General features: G+C 37.6%; 1 protein-coding gene across 1 annotated transcript in view; it reads right to left on the reverse strand.

Annotated features, from left to right (window-relative positions):
* Positions 1 to 2,376: 2,376 nt before the first annotated feature.
* The window catches only part of LOC147891225 (homeobox protein knotted-1-like 1), a 38,584-nt gene continuing 18,493 nt past the window's right edge, over positions 2,377 to 22,467 (reverse strand). Inside the window, exon 3 of the mRNA XM_087389254.1 lies at positions 2,377 to 2,513. Within this exon, the coding sequence (XP_087245380.1) occupies positions 2,409 to 2,513 (105 nt within the window). The 3' untranslated portion in view covers positions 2,377 to 2,408. The remainder of the gene's footprint in view (positions 2,514 to 22,467) is intronic.

The following is a 22,467-nucleotide window of genomic DNA, read 5'->3' on the forward strand; positions in this document are numbered from 1 at the left end:
TAACTGATCTATAGTTAACTTTAATCTAACCTCAAGCTAACCTAAATCAAGGGCCCATATTAAAAACCACCTTTCCCCTCTGAATGAGGCCTCCCCAAAAGTCATATTTTGCCATCTAGAGCCCACCAAAGTGTATCCACCATCCACTAGAAGCATCCTAGTCCTTTGATCTACCCACCATCCATCTCCATCCAAAGGCCAAGGTTGCCCAATTACAAAATAAAGGTATCCATGTCAATTGAGTCAATGCTATGGGTCCCTTAGCCCATGGGTTACCATAGTAGGTTCATTTCTAATTAACTTAATCCATTTCTTAATATATTCCTTATGAGGCCCTTTTGAGATAGTCCCAAATCTCCCCTAATGCTCTTCCTCATCCCCGTTATCTTCTATAGCTTTTGGGGCAATTCGCATTCCCTTGCAAGGGGTCTTAGTGTACTTGATCTTTAAGGCCTTAGTTTTTTGAGGTGGATTATCCTCTGTAGGAGGCATCTATGTAGGGGGATACTTCTCTACTTTAAGGGAACCTAGGGGGGATTTCAGCCTATTTAATTCAGCTCCCTAGTTTGATGGAAACTCGTGGTGTGCCATAATAGCACCCACATACCTTAGCTAGGGGAGGTCTATCTTGACTTTCCTTACCCCTTGATCCTTTGTGGGGGCTCTTAGGAAATTTATCATGTTAAGGGGATCTACTATACCTGACTCTTTGGGATCATATGGCACCATCTTGGTTATTTTCTTTTCGATCGCCTCTATGGTCGCCAAGACATGCATCCAATTTGGGGAGAACTCGGGCTCTGGCAGCATCCTCATAGGAGCGGAGCATACTCATGCTCATCACAGCCCTCACCTTTATCTTTTTCATTGCTAGAACACATTCACAGGAGTAGCCACAGATAGATTATTGGTCATGGGTTGTGCCTTCTAGGTCTGTAGGTTGCCCCTTAGAATTTGCTCATCCTTATGCAAATAAATCCTATTGGAGGCCCAGTCATGTACTAAGTATGTGGGCATAAAAGGTCTGCCTAGGATGACATCATAGCCATCCGATTGCCCATGGAATTCATCACCACAAACCACACATAGTAGGTGAGACCAAAGGTTTTGATCTTTATATCCTTTAGTACTCCCATTGGCTATGTCGTGACCTGCCGTCACAACATCATCTAATTTCACAATCAAATTGGTGCTTTCCATTTCAAGCTTTTCCCACTTTGCCCAGTGCTACTTTGTGATGATGCTGACACCTGCTCCACCATCCAAGATGGCTATGGCCTTCTTGTTTTGATAGAATATCAGAATCAAATCATTTGTATCGTTGCTCTCAAAGTACTAGCCCAGCTTATTGACTGGTAGTTTTAGCACATTTGGCTCCTCGTGTGGGTCTTGGACACCTTAGTGTCCACCTCTTCAGGGTTGACCATGTGCCAATTCATCCAATCCGAGAGATCTCGCCAAAGGATAGGATTCCTTTTTAGTAGGGCTGCTATGGGCAACTTGATGTTTGTCAAATAATTAGGTTTCCTAATGCTATTTTGAAAATATTTCATAACATCTATTAGTCTTACTTAACTTTAACACTCATTATTTTGATACTTTTTGGTGTCATGTCATACATGTGAACCTATGACCCAGGTATCTATGAAAAATATGCAATTATAAGATCAAATCTATATGGTTTTTTTAATGATTCCATTAACATGGAAAATGTGGACATGCATCAAAATGAAATAAGATGACAAGGGGAGAGTTTATAAAGTCTATATACATATCATTCTCATGTTCTAATTTGCTTCACTTGGAGCGACATATCATTCTCTACTATTCATAGGTTTACTTCTATGTTCTTGATAATTTAGCTTTTATAGTTTATGTAGCATGTAGATATCACTTAGTGTCCCAACTAAAACATCACTAAATAACACAAAAGATAAAAATATTGCAATAAAATTTGGTATGATAAGTTACACATTAATCAATACAAAATATGAAAAACTATTGATGGAATAATCGTAAGGCTAATCCTCACCCTAGTTATGCAAGAAACCCAATCCTCTCAAGATTCCATAAAAAATCTACATGCCATAGTGCAGAAAGTATACCCTTCAGGAAATCCATATTGCCCATGCAATAGGTGCAAATAGTTTTAACAACATCTATTTATGGGTTTCCCTCATGAAACATTTGACAAAATCTTAACATGTAATGGTGGGCTTATCCTCACCCTGGAGGTGCATTGTGACTTCTTTCTCATGAGAGAAGGATCAAACTTACTTCATAATACAAAATATTCTAACCATCTCTCAAATGTAGTCCCTAAATAAATACTTACATCTACTGGTATCTACCATGTTAATTGTGGAAGTTTCACCCCTCCAAAATTTCAATAACTAAGTAGTTAAAAGTCACATTTTATGGGCCCAATTACGCTTTCGTTGGTTGATGAACCAATTGTTTATTTGCTTCATCTCTAATCCAGTCTCAATGACTAGTTGTTCCTTCTCTTCATCCTGCAAAACATCAAATGTCATTTTATGCTTGTATACTACTATAAGTATTGAATAATTATCAAAGGAACTTTAAAAAAAAGTTAATATAAGTTCATTTGTAGTCGTACATTTCACTACATAGCTAGTATCAATAATTGAGAAAATAGAAAGTTCAATTCGTCAAGCAAAATTATCAAGTCATCAATAGATAATAACTGATTGAAAAGATGATATTTGAATGAGGAGATTTACATGACACATCAAAAGGATTATACTAGCAAACTCCACAAAACTTTAATCATTTAAATTTAAAGAATATTGATATTATAATCGTATGTGTAAGTTATTTTATCATAAATTCAATGGAAAACTAGTGCAAAAGTCCAAATAGATCTCTCAAAAAAATTCAACTTGAAGGACATGCAATAGTTCTAGTAGAAGCGTACGCATAATGTGATATAAGTATGGTACTATACTAATACATGGAGAGTACATCTAGAAATTGTTAAAGAAATAAAATGCATGTCAAAAGCCACCCACAATGCCAATGTTGTATAATTGAAATTATCATAATAGGATAAAATGCAAAGATAAGTCCATTAGTATGTAGAAATGATGGATAGTTGACCTATTTAATAGTTAGAAGGATAACCATATCATTTGTAGTTGGTGGTCCTTGTAGTAGTTATGAAATACTCAAAGAGGATTAATCTGAAATAAGACAAAGAGTACTCTAATAATTTGGAAGGTACTTGAGATATAAACCCATAGATTACAAATAAGAAAATCTAAATTGGTATAGATACATCAAGTTTTTGCTTAGGTAGAAAGACTAAATAAGATGCAAAAGTGGTGAAATGTTCAAATGTGGAAAAATATCATGTTCATTCAAGAACCCACCATTTCTTGCCAATGGTTTATAATAGTTTTGTTGAATACTCTCAAGATACTATTTGTGATGTACTCCAACATTTTAAGTAGAATTAATGAAGAACAAATTTATTAATGCAAAGAAATAATCACATTTTAGCGCATTAATATGTCATCAAATAATGATAGAAGCAGAAGCTATGAAAATGAATTGACTCACATTTTAATGCATTAGTATGTTATCAAATAAAAACTCATAAGTGAAGAAATAAACCCCTATCATTGTTTGATAGAAGAATATTGCCCATTATGTGAACATCTTCACCAAATAAATTCTCATTATTCATAGTGTAACTTGCCAGATAATAGGATGAGGGAGAACTAGTCATATCATATATCTTAGTATGGTAGCAACTAGTGCAAAAGGTGAAGTGAATTGATATTGTAATGCAATGAATGAAAGTTAATGGCCTATATTCTTTCCTAGATCCAATGAGATATTCTTGATTACCTTTATGGTTGTGTACCACCTCTTGGAGGGTGCACTACTAGGAAACCCTACGTATCACGTGCATTCAAGGGGTATATAAAAAACCCCTCACCTCAAATTTTCCCTTCAACAAAAACACCCCTCTTTGCTTATGAACTAAATGATTTTTTTCTAAGATTATATTAAGAAACACATCCTGTTATTGTAATGCTATTAAATTTTTTCAAAAACTTAATTTTAAATACACCTCCTTTTGAATGTACATGGTACACTAAAATTTTATGAGGTGAATCCCCTGAGTACCATCTCTTGTTCATGTGTCATTGACATGTGCCACTAGTAGAAATAATTATTAAAATGCTAGGATGACTTCATGACTTGGACCTTACTCCGAATAATTAACTAACAAATACTTGAACTCATTAAAATGAATGATATTACCATTGAAGTATTTATTGGTACTTATAGTTTCACAAAACAATGTCCCTCATATTTGAAGGCAAAAGTTTGCAGCAACTAAGATTTGGGGAGATTATTTATTTTAACCTCATAAAAGGTGGAAAATGTTACATTAACTTGCAAAAGGATAAATATTTTAAGATCACCCATTAACCAACTATAGAACAATATTTTATATATCCTCTCTTAAAACCTATAATAACCTAAGACTAAACCAAATCAATAACAAGGGAAAATGGATTATTAATAGATGAGGGTATTTCTAATGAATGGGAGAAGGGGGTAGTTTTAAAGGGGCGAAATTGGTAAAATAAGTTATTCTTCATATCTATATAGTATCACCTCCATCAAGATAGAAGACATATGTGTGTGTGTGTATGTGTGTGTGCGTGCATGCATGTGTGTGTACATGTGTGTGTGTGTGTGCATGTGCACGTGCACGTACATATGAATGGATGGATAGATAGATAGAGCGAGATACACACACACACACACACACACAGATGCCTACACACATGCACACACATACACACACACACATAGAGAGAGAGAGAGAGAGAGAGAGAGAGAGAGAGAACACACACACACACACACACACACACATAGAGAGAGAGAGAGAGAGAGAGAGAGAGAGAGAGGTAGGGAATAGTAGAGGGAGGAAGCAAAGGAAGGAGCATGCAGGGGATCTAGAGTGAGGATAGATGGAGGGAGAAAAGGAGGAAGCAAGGAGAGGGAGGTTGCAATAGAGGGAGGGAGGGATGGAAGGAGAGAATACAAAATGGAAGATTGTGTGTGTGTGGCCTAAGAGAAGATATACTTGTAGAGGCAACAATGAAGTGGGAGGGATGCTTCAATGGCTTTCTCTTGAAGGCTTATTTTTGAAACAATATATTGAAAATATACATCCTAGTAAAATGATTTCACCTCACCTATAATTTGACAAACTTTTTAAATTCATATGGATTTCTTCTAAAGGTTTTAGAAACATGCAGTGGATAGCAAGTTAAAGTCAATACGCAACACACATATCAATGCAAACAGTGATAAGTGGAGAGACGACTTGGGGGGTTCACCTAAAAATATGTATTTTACCCCATGAGCTCCAACAAATGGGTTTTTCAATTCAAAGATTTAAGGAAATTTAAAAAAATGCATTTAGAAAAGGGGATTCTTTAAATTGATTTTGGAAAAAGACCATAAGTTTATATCAAAAAAGGGGTCATCTTATTAATGAAAAAGTACAAGGTCTTTTAAATACTCCCCAAACACATATTATACAGAGGGTTTCTTACTAGTGTACCCATTGAGAGAAAGACAAGTTAGCTTGTTGGCTTTACAAAATGTCTTAGGGGGTCACATAGAAAAATGTGACACATGCATTTGATATAGTATGGATATTTTGAAATCATGCTTTTAATAAGAAATAAATTTAGAAAGTGACATCATAAATTTCTCTTAAAACAACTTACAAATTTGTATAGGAAAAATGTGTCTTTTAATCATATAATAACCATATATGAAGTATAATTAAAAATAGTCCTTGAATGCACATGATATATAGGGTTTACGTATAGTGACACCCCCAACAAGGAAAATGTATACTATTCTATTCCTACAAAAATTATGAACACGATAGAATATACATCGAGCCCAATGTGGATTCTTTGAGTCCATAAGGGGTATTCACACTCAAACAAAACTATCTTCTAGAGTTCACTATGTTCCTAACCATATATCCATGTGTACACCATAGACACATATGTCCAGCCATACATACATGCATGATGACCTTCTCAATGACCCATATTTCAACACTTCCCTGTCATTGGATGGTCTCTATATCTCGTAGAAATAGAAAAATTTTGAAATTTTCAAATTTCTCACGAGGTAAGGTCTTGTGAACAAATTTACCACCTGGTCCTTGAAGAAATAGTGAACTAATTGGATAGTTCCTTCATCTACCTGACATCTTATGTGGTCTTTTGAAGTGATACTAGAGGCTATCATTGTGCTTTGACCTCTCATGGTCTTTTGGATTCTTTGCCAAGGATATGGCTGTCTATTTTTCATAAAAGATCATGGTAGCACCATCTTGAACTACACCAAGATCTTCCAAGAGCCTTCAAAGCCATCCCATTGTAGGCATTCTCATCCTCTTGTGTGGTATTCTGTGTTGGAGTAGGAACTTCTATATCAGCAATGGGATATAACTTAATTTTTCCCATCAAAGGATTCTCTATCCACTGTTTCTAGATGTAAGAGCTTGCCATCATACAACAACGCATTTGGCACCCAAATTTCTACAATTGGTGTCATCTTAATGATGACTCAAGCACTTGAATTGCACAAATATGCCTTGTGCACACTTGATCTTGATGATGAATCAAGCATTTGAGTTGGAAAAATATGCCTTATGTAGACATGAACATCAATGCCCTCTAGGATGAAAAAGTACATACACACCATGTGTGCGTGCACACAAACACACACACACACACACAAGTGCCCCAATAATGACAATATTGTTTGACAATGATTCAAGTGTAGCTTTGGCATTTCCTAAAATACCAAGCATACTATAGGGACTAGATGGCTCAAGAATAATTGACAATGGTGCTATTTTAAATGGTAATAATTTCTTTTTTCACAAAGAATTATGGCCATGAGTAAAAATTTTCATAATAAGGGTATATGGCATGTGTAAAGGGGAAATGACCATGTTTTTGAGAGCCTTTGATGACATATGGTCCAAAATTTGGGTGTATTGATATGCCATATTAAATGAATTCCAATTGGGGAGGTCGTTAGGGTAGAGAAGAGGATATATATTTATTCCATTTTGATGTTAAAAACAAAATCTACCAGTTGCTATGATTAATTAGTCCTCTAACTATTCCATACAAGCACCAGCTTGAGACCAAGAGGCATTATTTGCAAAAGGCCTCACGGGAGTATATATCCTACAAATATGACTTGCCTTTACTCATGCCTTGGGGCTCTAAACTTCTTGCTCGCATCGAATAATTATCTTGGCAATATTATACGCAAGGTGTGCTTTCTTCTAATCATTGGTTCATGATAATTTGAACAATGGTGTTGCATGCTACCTCGCTAGGTATGTGTAGTCATGTATCTTATGTTCAATTACACACATTTATTGTGATATTCATGTAGAGTCAAAATGACTATCCTAATACAAGCAACAACAGATTATTACTGGGGTTAGTGGTAGCCATACTAGATTCTGCAATGATAGTCTTCACCTTCCCATGATGCTAGCTCTATAAGCAAAGCTCCCATGACATTTCACCATTACACTCAGGCGAATATTAGAGATCCCAACTAGCATTAATTATAGATGGGAATTTGAGGTATCTTGTTTTCAATTTGTTACATGGGGTATACCCACAATAGTTAGGACTAAGCAACTTAGAGTAGAGGCAATGTAATCATATTGTGATGGTGTACTCAGCATTGAGGATAAGATTATTGCTATAGGATTTGATCCACAAGACCTATGTGTGACCAAATTTGACATGGTCCCCCATACATGGGTAAACACTTTTATTAGAAAATTATTTTTAGAAAAAGAGTGTATATTAGCCCCACATACATGGAGCATCTGGAAGCTTGCAATTCGAGTGTGCAAATGCCACACAATGCACCATCAACTAAGGTTTTCTAGAATGTGCTAATGATTATAGCATATATATTGTGACATTGATAACAAGTGGAACTGTGCTGTGAAACCTACAATCTGATGTTGAAAAGGTCATGTTCTAACATGTTCACCTAATAATGCTCTTTCTATTATATAAAATCTATCTAGAATCATTGGTAGAATCATAACCAATATGACTACAAAAAGAAGTTAAATGGCATTATGAAAGCCTTTAATTACTCCCACAACATGGAATATTCATTAGATAATAGTGGAGAAAGGAAACGTAATATCTTGATCATACCATTTTTCTCCAAGATTCACTCTCTCATTCCTTTCGATTCTTGGTCTTAGAAAGATGAGGAAATTATACAGGATTTTCCTACACGAGACAACTTGACCTTTTGTGGAAAAGTCATCTCTCTTAATCCACTCATTCCAAGAAGGATATTAGTAAGGACCTTTTCCCACCAAGGGGATCTTAAACTTTGGGCACTAAATGATCTTAGTGTATCAGCTCCCATTTTGGTTAAAATATAGTCGGTTCTTTGTGGTATGATTGATAACAGTGAAGTAATTTGACAAGATTTCAAGAAGATGGCCATGGATGGTATACCAACACATACAAATAACATTGCCTCCCAGGACCCTTTTCAAAAAACTTTTTGTAACTCTAAACATGGCCTATTCTGTAGCCATAAGACTCTTCCACCATCCAAGAAACTACTTGACGTATGGAACTACATGAGGCCTTACTTAAAATATAATTGTAGTAATACCGACATATAGTGCCCTACCAAGGTCATGTGGTTTGATCATGCAGTATGGTTCATTCTCAACCATATCCACCAATTACTACATGGGAGTACACTAGTAGTGAAGATATATTCTTTCATTAGATGGTGTTCCTCATTCCATCTATTTTCAGCTGAGCAAGCTATGGTGTTTCTCGGGGGGGTCACTCATCATATGTAACCCTATCACGTGAGTTCAACAAAAGGATCTTTTTTTATTTCTAAAATTTACAGAAATAAATATACATAAGGGACTATTTAAAATAGTTTTGGAAAAAATTTATAGATTTGTATAGAAAAGGGGTACTTTTTATTAATGAAAAATTTACACAGATAAGGGATTTTAGAAATATGCCTTGAACGCACGTGGTATAGAGGGTTTATACATAGTGACCCCCCCGAGTGGTGTTTTCTTATTGTCGAGACTTTGTTAATGAAGGGTTAGAACCTTGGTAAATGCTCAAGGGTTCACCTCCCAAAATTTTAGTTTACTGTGTGCATTCAAAAGGTCGGGTATTTTAACTCCACTTTTGGAAGAAATTAACAGGTTTACAATAACATGAGGGGGTTTTTTCAACTTTAGAAAAAAACCCGTTCCTTTATAAGTAAAGAGGGGTGGTTTTATTGGGATTTCTTTAATAGTTGAGGGGTTTTTCTAATATCCTTTAAATGCTGTTATGGATAAATTTGACCAAGGAAAAAGGCATTAATATGTGTGTGTGTTTGTATGTGTGGCAATAGTATAATAAAATATGGTGTACATAGGGCCCAGGGTTGAGGTGGCAGGGCATGACGATGTGCCACCCTTCCATGTAAGAGGACCCATAAGGTGTGATGTACATAATCCATGGTAGTAATATTATAAAATGTAAGGTGGCATGGCTCCTCCATGTACCACCCCTCCACCTAGGCTACATTTAGTGAGATATGGCTCAAAGTCCATGGGAGAAGTAATATAAAATAGGTGGAGATGGATATTATATTAGGTTATTCCCTCCATATAGGATAGGCCCATGTGGGGGAGGTATACATAGTCCAAGGATGCAAGTTAAATAATGGGGAAAGTAGGATGAGGTGGCAATATTCCTTGTGCCAACCCTCCACTTATCCTCCTAGAGGTTTAAACATATTATAAAATTGGGAGAGACCAAGGGAGTATCATAGACTTGAGATATGGGGCTTGATTTATGTGGAAAAATGAGGCAAAGGGTTGTCGCACACAATTGAGAGTGCGTAACCGCCTAGCCCACATGGGAGACTTTTCCACAAACACCATACACGTGGGAGGATGCATTTATTGGGAGAGAGCCCCTCTCTTGGCTATAAAAGGAGGGGGCTATTCCTTGATGAGACACGCTCATTCTGGTAAAGCCACCTAGCTAGTACTTTGATTTCTCCCTTCTATTCCTTTCAAAATAAAGCATGGTCCTCTTCCCTTGATGTCTCCATCTTTACATTCCTCCTCCCATCATGTACATGCTTCTCTTCCCCCTCTCCCTTTCCCCTTGTGTCATAGTCTCCCTCTTCATTCCCTCCCCTTCTAATTCCTTTTCCCCTCCCATGATAATGTTTCGCCCTCACATTCTCCTTTCCTCTATGGCCCTCGAGCGTCGCCATGCTTAGCCTCTAGCCTCTGGTCCTGATTTCTTTTCTGGCTAATAGGAATGGTGTGGCTGCTGGGATTGAAATCTCCATGGCTAGTGGTATAAAATCTGTTACTCCTACGAATGGGTGCGGCAATGTGGCCTCTTCCGTGCACAACAGTTCTCTTCTTTTGCACCTCTAAACTATGTGCGTTCCCTATCTCTACGGCTGCAAAACCTCTCTACTTCTGCACTTTTAGTCTGCTTGCTTTCTACTCATGGTTCCTACGTGTATTCTGGCCGGCGAATCTTTTGCTCGTACCGGTCGCATCTATAGAATTGTACCATCTGTGCTCCTTCTGAGTTCCTGCGTGCGCATTTGATTCATGCATCTATTGTGTTCACCCGTGCGATAGTTTTCTGGGCTCCTATGTCTTCTGGTTGTGGATAGTTTTCTCGCTCGTGTGTCTACTGTGTTCACCCGTGCGACAGTTTTTTGGGCTGCTACGTCTTCTGGTCGTGGATAGTTTTTTCTAGTTTCTTCAAAACTGTAACAGCAGATCCCGTGCCCCCCTCTCTTTTCTCTTCTTCTCTTTCTCTTTCTCTTCTCCTTCTCCTCTCCTCTCCTCTCTTTTTATTAAAGAGTAGGATTTGAACCCAAGACCTCCCCCTTCACAAAAGGGAGACCCTCTAACTGTGGGCAGTTTACTCTTGCTATAAAAAGCAAAAGTACTTCATTTCATGTGCTCTATTCACATCTCCTACTAGATCGCCAATTCGAAACTTTTCCAAGTCCACTTCACGGATGAACGCCACATGAGGAGGGTGGATATTTATGTCACTTCTCGATGAGTTTAAGGATTTGGTGCCTGGTCCTCCACTCATTACGGCTACCAATTGGCGAGATCTCTTTTTTGATCTTCATGTCGACCTTCAACGGCTGATTGTCCAGTGCATTGTTCAAGGAGACGATGGGTGGGATGATACACTATGGATGGTTCAAGGTGAAGAACTATTGATACACTTGAAGAACTTTGATTTTAATTCTACTCATTGTGCAGTGATCGAGCTACTTGCTGCTTCAAATTGCTGCTTCAAAGGTAATAAAAAGGGTGTCCTTCATCGAAGGGTGGGATGCTCCCCAAGCTTGGGGGGAGATTTGGCACATCTGCTTGTTGATTCCTATGGATAAGCTTGTCTTGAATGGTTTATTCTCAATCTCACTACAAAGGTTTCTAGGCCTCGGCTATGTTTGGTAATGTTTCGACCAAGGAATCCATTTTTACCTAATCAACCTTTTGTGCCTCATTTCGAGCTTTAAGTTGTAATTATTTTTGGTCTAAAGATAAACTATCAACAAAGGATTGCAAGTTTATTTGGTGCTGAATGTTTGGCTCAAGTGTTGAATTCTCCCCACCCTCTCCTTCTACCTATCTTGAACTACCGAGAAACTTGGGATGTCCGAATTTTAGTCTTGGTGTGATGACATCTTGGATCCTTCAATTTGATGGAGCTTACAAACCTTCGACCAAGGCTATTGGCATGAGTGTGAAGCTCACTTCACCAAGTGGTGAGGAGTATTGTTACAACAAGTCTGCACCTGCAAGTACATGCAACCAAGCTGAGTACTCGGCACTTATTTTTGGGCTACAAAAGGCACAAGAGCATCATGTCAAGCAACTTGAAGTGCAAGGAGATTCTCAACTAGTGTGTGAACAAGTTAGTGGAAGGTGGAAGGTGCGGAGCAAAGGCTTGGTTCCACGACATCAACAAGCATTGGAACTTTGCAACCAATTTGAAGAGGTAAAAATTCAGCATATCCCTCGAGCTCGAAATCTAGTTGCTGATTTCTTGGCATGTGAAGTTTGTACTACAATCACGCATGATGCGAGTGGAAGCACCACCCCAACAAAGCTGCAAGCCTTATCGCCGCTTCATTGATCAATATGCTACTTTGACACAACCCATGACTATGCTATTAAAAGATGGGCTTGATTTCTCTTGGGATGAGGATTGTGATCATGGGTTTGCACAAATCAAGAATGCTTTGGCTTTAGAACCCATTCTATGCAATCCAGATTGGTCAAAGACTTTCTATATCAATCTTGGGTTTGGTGAGCACACTCTGGTAGGTATTCTTCTCCAGCAAGGGGAGGATCGGTTCATGTATCCCGTTCGATTTGCTTCTCCACAATTGCTCGACACTAAGCGATGCTATTCAAAGGCTGACAAGCATGCCTTGTCTTTGGTGTTTTGCATTGAAAAATTTAAGCATTATGTGGCTGGAAAGTCCTTCATTATACTCACTAGCACTGGTCTTGCAAAGCAGGTTCTTCAATCACCAAATCCCATGGGCCAGTTGGCCAAATGGTTGGCAGTTCTATAAGAATATGATTTTTCTTTCAAAATTTTAAAAGGGGGTTATTCCAACTTGAAGAATGCTTTGATTGATTTAGAGGAGTGCCTCGATGTAACCCTTGTAGTAGCCATAAAAGTTGGGGATCCATGGTATGGTGGTATCTATAGGTTTCTGACTACTTTCTCCTTTCCTCTAGAAAGTACTAGCTATGAGAGAAAGAAGATCCGCAGAGATAGTAGGCGCTACACCCTCCTTGATGGGGTGTTGTACCATCAAGGCATGGATGGGGTACTAAGACGAGCCATTGATGTAGATGAAGTGCCTAAGGTATTGAAGCATTATTATGATGGATTTTGTGGAGGCCACTATGCCAGTGACTATACAGCTAAGAAGATTTTACATGCTGGATACTATTGGCCGACCTTGTTCAAGGATGTCACTTTGTATTGCAAAACCTGTGAACCATGTCAATTCTTTGGTAGGAAGGATTTGCATCCTAGGCAACATCACCCAATGATGTCCATCCATTCATTTCAGAAGTGGGGATCAGAAGTGGGGAATAGATTTTGTCGGGCCCTTGCCCATGACCGCCCGTAAAAAGAAGTATCTTTTGGTAGCCACTCAGTATGTCACTAAGTGGGCTGAAGCTATCGCCCTCCTTGCTGCAAATGGTAAGGCAGTTTCAAATTTCATATTTGAACGTATCTGCACAAGGTTTGGGACACCCATGGAAATTGTCTCTAACCATGGGAGTCCATTCTTAAATGAGGCAGTGGAGTTACTCATGGATCACATGGGTATTGATCATCACACTTCTAGCATCTATTATCCAGCATCCATGGGTCAAACGGGGTGGACCAATGGCCTCCTTTGTAAAACCATGGGAAAAATGGCCACAGGAAAAAGGAGCCAGTGGGATCAGAAGGTCACTGAAGCCATGTGGGCTTACAAAATCACTCATAAAACGTCTACATGTCACACTCCTTTTGAGTTGGTGTATGGAACTGAGGCAGTTTTACCACAAGAGATCATAGAGATTCTGGCCTTGAGATTGGCACAAGAACAGAGGATGACAGAAGATGAACATGTAGAGGCTAGATTGGTGCAACTTGAGAAGCTAGTTTAAACCCAATGTCTGGCACTACACCAAACAAAGATCCAAAAGAGTCGACAAAAGGCCCACATGGATGCTAAGATTCGCAAGGGATGGGAAAGATGCTTTGCTAAGGGGGATGTTGTGCTATGCTTTGATAACAGATTGGACCACCAAATGGATAAGAAGTTTCTGCCACTGTGGACCGGTCCATACAAAGTCATCAAGGAATGTAGCAATGGGTCTATACAAGTTCAAGAGCTGCATGAACCATATGGCAAGAAGGTGATCAACAAGTGTTACCTCAAGCCTTTCTTTGTGCATGATGGACCCAGGCATGGAAATGCTATGCATTCCTTGCCTGGGGGGGGGAACTGTTATGGATAAATTTGTCTAAGGAAAAAGGCATTAATATGTGTGTGTGAACTTGTATGTGTGGCAATAGTATAATAAAATATGGTGTGCATAGCACCTAGGGTTGAGGTGGCAGGGCATGACCATGTGCCACCCTTCCACGTAAGAGGACCCATAAGGTGTGATGTACATAATCCATGGTAGTAATATTATAGAATGTAAGGTGGCATGGCTCCTCCATGTGCCACCCCTCCACCTAGGCTACATTTAGTGAGATATGGCTCAAAGTCCATGGGAGAAGTAATATAAAATAGGTGGAGATGGATATTATATTAGGTTATTCCCTCCATATAGGATAGGCCCATGTGGGGGAGGTATACATAGTCCAAGGATGCAAGTTAAATAATGGGGAAAGTAGGACGAGGTGGCAAGATTCCTTGTGCCAACCCTCCACTTGTCCTCCTAGAGGTTTGAACATATTATAAAATTGGGAGAGGCCAAGGGAGTATCATAGACTTGAGATATGGGGCTTGATTTATGTGGAAAAATGAGGCAAAGGTTTGTCGCACACAATTGAGAGTGTGTAACCACCTAGCCCACATGGGAGACTTTTCCACACACACCATACATGTGGGAGGATGCATTTATTGGGAGAGAGCCCCTCTCTTGACTATAAAAGGAGGGGGCTATTCCTTGATGAGACACGCTCATTCTGGTAAAGCCACCTAGCTAGTACTTTGATTTCTCCCTTCTCTTCCTTTCAAAATAAAGCATGGTCCTCTTCCCTTGATGTCTCCATCTTTACATTCCTCCTCATAGTAAATGGAATCATGTTGTTATGTGAATTGTTGATATTGTTTGTTATGAGCCTCTAAAAAGGGAACTAGGGAAGGGACATAACCACATTCCTATCATGAAACCTTGTGTACAGAGTGCCAGTAAAGCACTTGAAGTGGCATGGGGTTGCCTATGATAAATAATTGGTTGTCCTTGGGATTCTGAAGCTACATTTAGAAAATTTATGTATGATTGGCTTTTAGAAAGATACTGACACACAAAAAGAAACTCATGTATGATTGGATTTTAGAAAATTTATGTATAATTGGCTTTTTACATCTTATAGAAAGATATTGACATACAAAAAGAACATGTGGTTTGGAATGACATGAAATTTTGGAATAAATTTGAGAATTCTCCAAAATCACTCTTTCATGCATGGTATTGATAAGGCCACTAATAGCATTCCATTGGTCTGTCAAAAGTTTGCCTATGAATTGGCAAAAAAAAGGTTAGCAAGTAATTATTTCAAATTGGAGGATATTAGTATCTCAGATATAGAGATAGAAATATAAAAATTATGCCATAATTTTTTTTATTACTTTGAAATTTTATAAACTACCTTTGTTAATATCAAATTTCAAGGAACATAAAGACACATTTGGATGGATCACCAATGCCTTTGGTTGTCTTTATGATGAGATAAGATTCATTATTACATGTATACTAAAAACTTGCATCAAACAACTTAAGAAGAAATGTTTATATATGCAAAATGAGCTATTTCTCAGGGAAGGAGTTAAGGTGGTTTGTTGGTGGGGATTGACTCATTGTATGATTTCAATATTAATCTTCCTAACAATATATTTAGTGTATTTGAAGTAGACATTTCTTATTGCTACTAATGTATCCCACTTGAACAAATGGATGGACTTATTAATGTAATAAAAGAGGTGGTTAAAATAGCCACTTATCATTCTGAAAATGGCATTTAGTTCCATGAATTGGGGACTCGACAAATGTATGTGACAAGCTACTTTGCTTTGAATTTGATGCAATCACATCAAGCTTAGCTTATGGTTAGGTCTGTCTTGTTCACCTATTTGGTGCAATCTATACCTATTTTTCTTTGAGTATCAATTCTGTATCAAGTTAGCAAGGATTAATAGATGGATATACTAAAATGGTTCCATCATCCCTTTAGATACATTGATGACGTCAATTTGGTTAACATACCCAATCCTTCACTTTTCTTTTCCATGATAGATTTATCCATTTACTCTCTGAATTCGGTGGAGCTTTCTTCCAGATTGAAAATGGATGCATTATTTGTACAATTGCAATATTTCTCAATGTAAAAAATGTTATTACTTCAATAGTAGATGGGACCTTTATTATTAATAAATATGATAAAAGAGATTTTCTTCATTTTGAGGTTACTAGGTTCATCAAAATGAGCAGTAATAGACCTTCAAAGTTATGCTATATGGCCATTTGTTCATAGATAATACCTATTATCTACACATGCAATAGTACTACATAGGCATCTTACTACATACGTAAGCTTTTCAAATATTTTACGAGAAATGGATGCAACATATACAGATTAGAAAATTTGTACTAATTAGGTTTCTCAATGGGGACTTCCTCAATGGCAAGATAAAAATGTTAATAAAACTCTTTTAGTCATTTGAATTGGTGGGCACCATGAACCCATTCCTAGAAGGTGGCGGCACCATGAACCCATCCCTAGAAGGTGGCATGGTGAACCTTGTAGGATGTGGGTTCCTGTTTTGTGTAGGAGGATGCTTGGGCACGTGCGCACGCACGCGCACACACACACACACACACACACACACACACACCAATGACAATACCATTAGACAATGATTTAAGTGTATTTTTGGCATTGCTCAAAATACCAAGCATGGCATAGGGACTAGATGATTCAAGCATAATGGAGAATGGTGATGTGTTTAGTAATAATTTCTAATTTTCACAAAGACGTTTTGAACATGAGTAAAGGTTTTCCTAATAATAGTGCATATGGCATGTAATAATGGAGAATAACCTTGTTTGTGAGAGCCTTTGATGACATATGGTCCAAACTTTGGGTGCATGTATTTGAGGAAATGAAGGGTCCTTGGGATGTTAGACGTTGACTGGGTCGACCGTTACTCGGGGGGGTCACTATGTATAAACCCTCTATATCATGTGCGTTCAAGGCCTATTTCTAAAATCCCTTATCTGTAAATTTTTCATTAATAAGATGTATCCTTTTTCTATACAAATCTGTAATTTTTTTCTAAATTTGTTTTAAATAACCCCTTATGTAAATTAACTTTTATAAATTTTAGAAATTAAAAATATCCTTCTATTGAACTCACGTGACAGGGTTACATATGATGAGCGACCCCCCCGAGGACCATTAGAGTAGAGAAGAGGATATATGATTATGTGATTTTGATGTGAAAACTAGTAGCATCACTAGTTGATATGATAAGTCGATCCTTGAACTATTCCATATCAACACCATATTGAGGCCAAGAGGCATTATTCATAAAAGGAATCATGGGAGTATATATCTAGAAAATACAACTTGTCTAGGAGGCATTATCCATAAAAGGAATCATGGGAGTATATATCTAGAAAATACGACTTGTCTTTACTAATGCCTTGGAGGCTCAAAACTTCTTGCTCACATCATTATGATTATTTTGGCCATATTGCATGCAAGTTATGCTTTCTTCTAATCATTGGTTCATGACAAATTTAATTGGGGTGCATGCTACTTTACTAGGTATAATGTAGTTGCGTATCTTATGTGCAATTACTCATAATTATTATGATATTCATATAGCGTCAAAATGACTATCTGATACATGCGACAATGGATTATTACTAGTCGGCAGTAGCCATACTAGATCCCATAATGATAGTCTTCAACTTCCCATGAAACTAGCTCTATAGGCAAAGCTCCTGTGTCATTTCACCATTACACTCAAGTTGGTACTGGAGATCCCAGCTAGCACTTACGGTAGATGGGCATTTGAGGTATGTTGTTTTTAGCAGAGAAGTTTTCATGATTTGTTACATGGGGGTATAATACCCACAATAGTTGGCACTAAGCGGCTTACAATAGAGGCAAGGTAACCATATTGTGATCCATAGCATGGCCTCTTTCATAGAGTAGAGGTTTTTTTGACAATCGTACTTCGTTACAACTTGAATGTGATTTTGGTGTCCACATATCGTATATGACACCCCTTAACATGAGCTACTATGAGTTCTAAACTATTGGATGCTCAGGTCGCCTTCACGAACCACTATTGATACTTATAGACTCTCACTTAAAGAGAATGATAGATAGCTACTGTTGCAAAATGGTGTTACCATTCATGGTCAGAGTCACAAGATCTATAGGCATTCTAGCCTACAAAACCCATTGGAGCATTTCTAGTTCATGGCATGGCCCTGGCATGGGTGAGTAATAGCTCTCAGCTACACACTCAGCTACACAATAGCCAGATCTACAGATCATATGATATGGGACTAGAAAAATCTAGAGCCCATAAAAGTTTTGAGATATGGTACAATAATCACTATATACTTTGAAGCAAAATACATGGACTATGTGAGGTTAGTTCTCATCAAATTTGTCCTTATGCTCCATAGGTATGTGTATGTTAAATGAATGACTTATAGTCCCATACATGTCACATTTTTTTTCCATATTCCTTATTATTTAAGTAAGGTTGACAGTGTAATCTACATTGAGGATAAGATGATTGCTATAGGATTTGATACACAAGACCTATGTGTGATGAAATTTGATGTGGTCCCCCATACATGGGAAAAACTTTTTATTAGGAAATTCTTTCTAGATAAGGAGTATATATACTAGCCCCACATACATGGAGCACTTGGAAGCCTATGAGTCGAGTGCAAAGATGCCACATCATCCATTGCCAACTAAGGTTTTTTGGAATGTGCTAATTATTATAGCATATTATGACATGGAGTACAAGTGGATCAGCTGTGTTGTGAAGCCTATTGTCCCATATTAAAAGTTCATGTTCTAACATGTTCTTTTTGTGTAGCTCCTTCAATATCATGTGGTATTTGTACAATCAATTCCTTACACAATAAATCTTGTATCTTCATCATTGACCATACCATGTATCTTCTTGTCTTTAATTTCCCCTGTCTTATAAAGATTGAATAGGTAATGTTGGTCTTGTACACACACACACATGCATGCATGCACATTACAATGGAAGATTTTACAAGACAATTTTGTATTACATCCTTCTTAGTCTTGATGCAATTGTCAACATTTGCTTCCCTAACAAGGGCAAAACTGGATTCCCTAAAGATAAGAATCTTCCTTTTGTTAACAAGAGTGATTTATAATCTTTAACTTGCTATTGATTATTTGTGTGTACTTGCATGAATTTTTGAACATGTTCATTTATCTCCTTCAGAAGTTGAGCATTACCTTGATGAACCTCTTGGTAAGTCTATATTTTTTATTCTTGAACCAAAACATAAAGTTTTATTTTGTATTGACAACAAATTATGGACTAAAGACTATCTTTGGCCACTCAAATGAAATGGATTGCATGTTCTCTATTGTGCTCCAAAACTCCTATTTGAGATCAAAATCATCCCCTAGTATAATAGCTTTCTAGTTAGTTGGACCCCGTAGTTAAAGTTGTATAATTGTCTTGATACTTCTAGCATGAGGAAGAGACACCAACAAATAAAAGACATGTTCTTGGTGGCCTCTATATCTTTTATGCCTACCATTCACCCTTGCCAATATTTTCTCTTCTAGAGTTACACCAAACATCTTTATGAAGAATCAGTTTGGAGCACTATGGAAATTTTCTCTTGTATGTTCTTGTGACACATCTTTAGAAATATGTTTTTGTAGTAGTGTCTATTTTCTATCAATTCCATCTCATATTTAATACCTAGCATACTTAATCTATATCACGTTTGGGAATTGGGGTGGGAGAATGATGAGAGGAACTCACCCAAAAAAATCCTTCCTATAAACCACATAGTTCCCCTTTACCATTGAATGCTACCACACCATAGTCCATCCTACTCATCACAAGGAGATGTTCTTGATTGGTGAGCCCAAAATCTCTTCTTATCTTAGATTTTGTTTCTCTCTTTTGTTGAGCTTCCCTCGAAAATCAAGAAAGGTTTTGAATATCCTAGTATAGTAGCCTTAATAAAATCATTTATCATTAAGCATATTGGCCTTGAGAATAGCTAAGATCCATATCCAGTCTTGCTTCATAAATGCCCCCTTACATGAGAACATGATTTGACTATTTAGAGGCTCAAAGGAAGTCCAATGAGAGATATGAAAAGTGCTACCCTTAATTCCATAGGGCTTAGGATTATCTAGAATGAGAGTAAGTGATAGTTGCTTCATTTGGGAGATGTCAAAGTCTTAACATGAACTTAATATTCATCATTAAGAGTTGATCCCACATAGGTTCAGGCTTTAGAATAGAGTTTATGACCCAAGAAGCTGATAGCTTAGAAGTTGCTAGTTGAATATCCACGACCACCAACTATCCTTTAGCTTTAGGCTTAATACAAAAGGACTTCTTAGCCAAAGTTATATTTTTCTTGTTAGTGCCCCCTCCCATAAGAAGTGTGCCATTGTCTAATAAATTCCTCTAGCCTTGAGAGACAGGTACACCACTTGGATGCATAGAAGATGGATATTGGATAGATCAAATAATTCAAGAAAATCCTTCTCTTAAGTAGATTTACTGAGAAGACTCTTGACTTGTCGAATGATTTTTTGAAATTATCTAGGGTGGATCTTGTCTTGCATCATAACATAAAAAACCATTGGAATCCCTAGTACGTAAGCATATTTCCCTTTGGAAGTATAAAACAACCTATTTGATTCAAAATTTTTGATCATTGGCTGGAGAGTACACTAACCTATATTGGCATGATTAATAACATACCTTAAAGCAATATAGAAGATGTTTAAATAGTACAATGTCTTAGATATATCTTGAGGAGGTTCTTGGGGGTCAAACATGTGTCATCAATAAACTACTATAGATGACTAACTATTTTAACAAAAAAAATTTAATGCCCTTGATTTTTCATTCTTCATCTTGTTAGTGATGATCTAGCCTATGGATTGCATATGTTATTATAGAAAAATGAAGAGGGTATGATGGGTATCCTTGTTAGATGGACCTTTTCAGAAGGAATGGCTGAGTGATCTTCGCATCAAAATAACCTTAGCAATAGCATTTGTAAGTAGACTTGTGTCTTAGACCATGTCAAAATAGACCTTAGCACTAGCATTTGTGAGTAGAATTTTGACATAAGACACATAAATAAGCCCTGAAGGACAAATTGATATAATGGGATCTAGAGTCCTAAGGTCTAAGGTTGCGAGTGTGTGAACACATGGTGTGCTTGGATAGGTGTTAGTAGGTGTGATTGAGTGAATCTAGGTGTGTGGTGTGTGATTGAGAGAATCATGGAACTGATTGAGAGATTTGTGGATCTAGAAGCTCCACTGAGCTCACATGTGATGTCACTACTTGACGTAACTCTAGCCTATATATTGGGCCTGTCTCTCTTGAATAAACACTCTCTCTTTTGCCTCACTTTCTAAATCCTTTTTGCAACTCCAACATGTGGTATCAGAGCATTGGTTCACTCTTCTTGAGACCTCCTTGAGTGCCATGTCATCATCTTCTTCACCATGAAGGTTTTTGAAGCTTTTCTTCTCCTTCTTCCCATGAAATTTCCAAGTGCTTGTCCTGCTTCATCTCTGAACCATTGAACCTGCCCTTTCTGCTTTAGTTTTCCCTAGTTAGGGTGCACTTCTAGATGGGAGAAATTGAAGAAATATGGCATCTAAAGCTCGTGCTACTCCTCGCTCCAATCCATGCCATTTCTTCAAATTGAGCATGTTGAAGTCACCATTGCTTTGAGCTGCTACTGGGCAACCTTCTTAGGAAGCTGCTGATGAATTTTGAAGGCCAATGGTCCACTATCTGAGGTGTACTAATAGAAAAACCAGTCAGGATTGAAGCTCTTGGCTATGGCAACTTGATGCATTTCTTTACCCAAGCTTGGCTGTAGGTCTTCTCTATTAATAGACCTTTTATTGCAAACTAGATGACCTCAAAGACCTGCTCTCTATCACCTCAATTTTGGCCTCCAAGATTTGTGTATGAAGCTTGAGCATTTTTGGCAGTTTTGACTAAGTTTGACTATATGTGTTGATTGAATCTTAGTCAAACTATTCTTTGACTATCATAATTGGAGGTTGAATGCATTTTTCACCTTTTATGTTGAGGATTGAGGTTATGATACTTTGAAGTGGATTTCAAGTCCTACTATCTTGTTGACTAGTTAACTAGTTGACTAGTGTGGATTGACCATGACAAGAGCTTACATGAAGGAAGAATATATTATGACTTGCATGATGATTTCCAATGGATATTATTGGAACAAAGGTCTCAACTACAATCATT

This window comes from Dipteris shenzhenensis, chromosome 18 (genome assembly GCF_047967505.1).
Source record: "Dipteris shenzhenensis isolate YYH24624 ecotype China chromosome 18, Dip_SZ_1.0, whole genome shotgun sequence".
Taxonomy (NCBI): Eukaryota; Viridiplantae; Streptophyta; class Polypodiopsida; order Gleicheniales; family Dipteridaceae; genus Dipteris; species Dipteris shenzhenensis.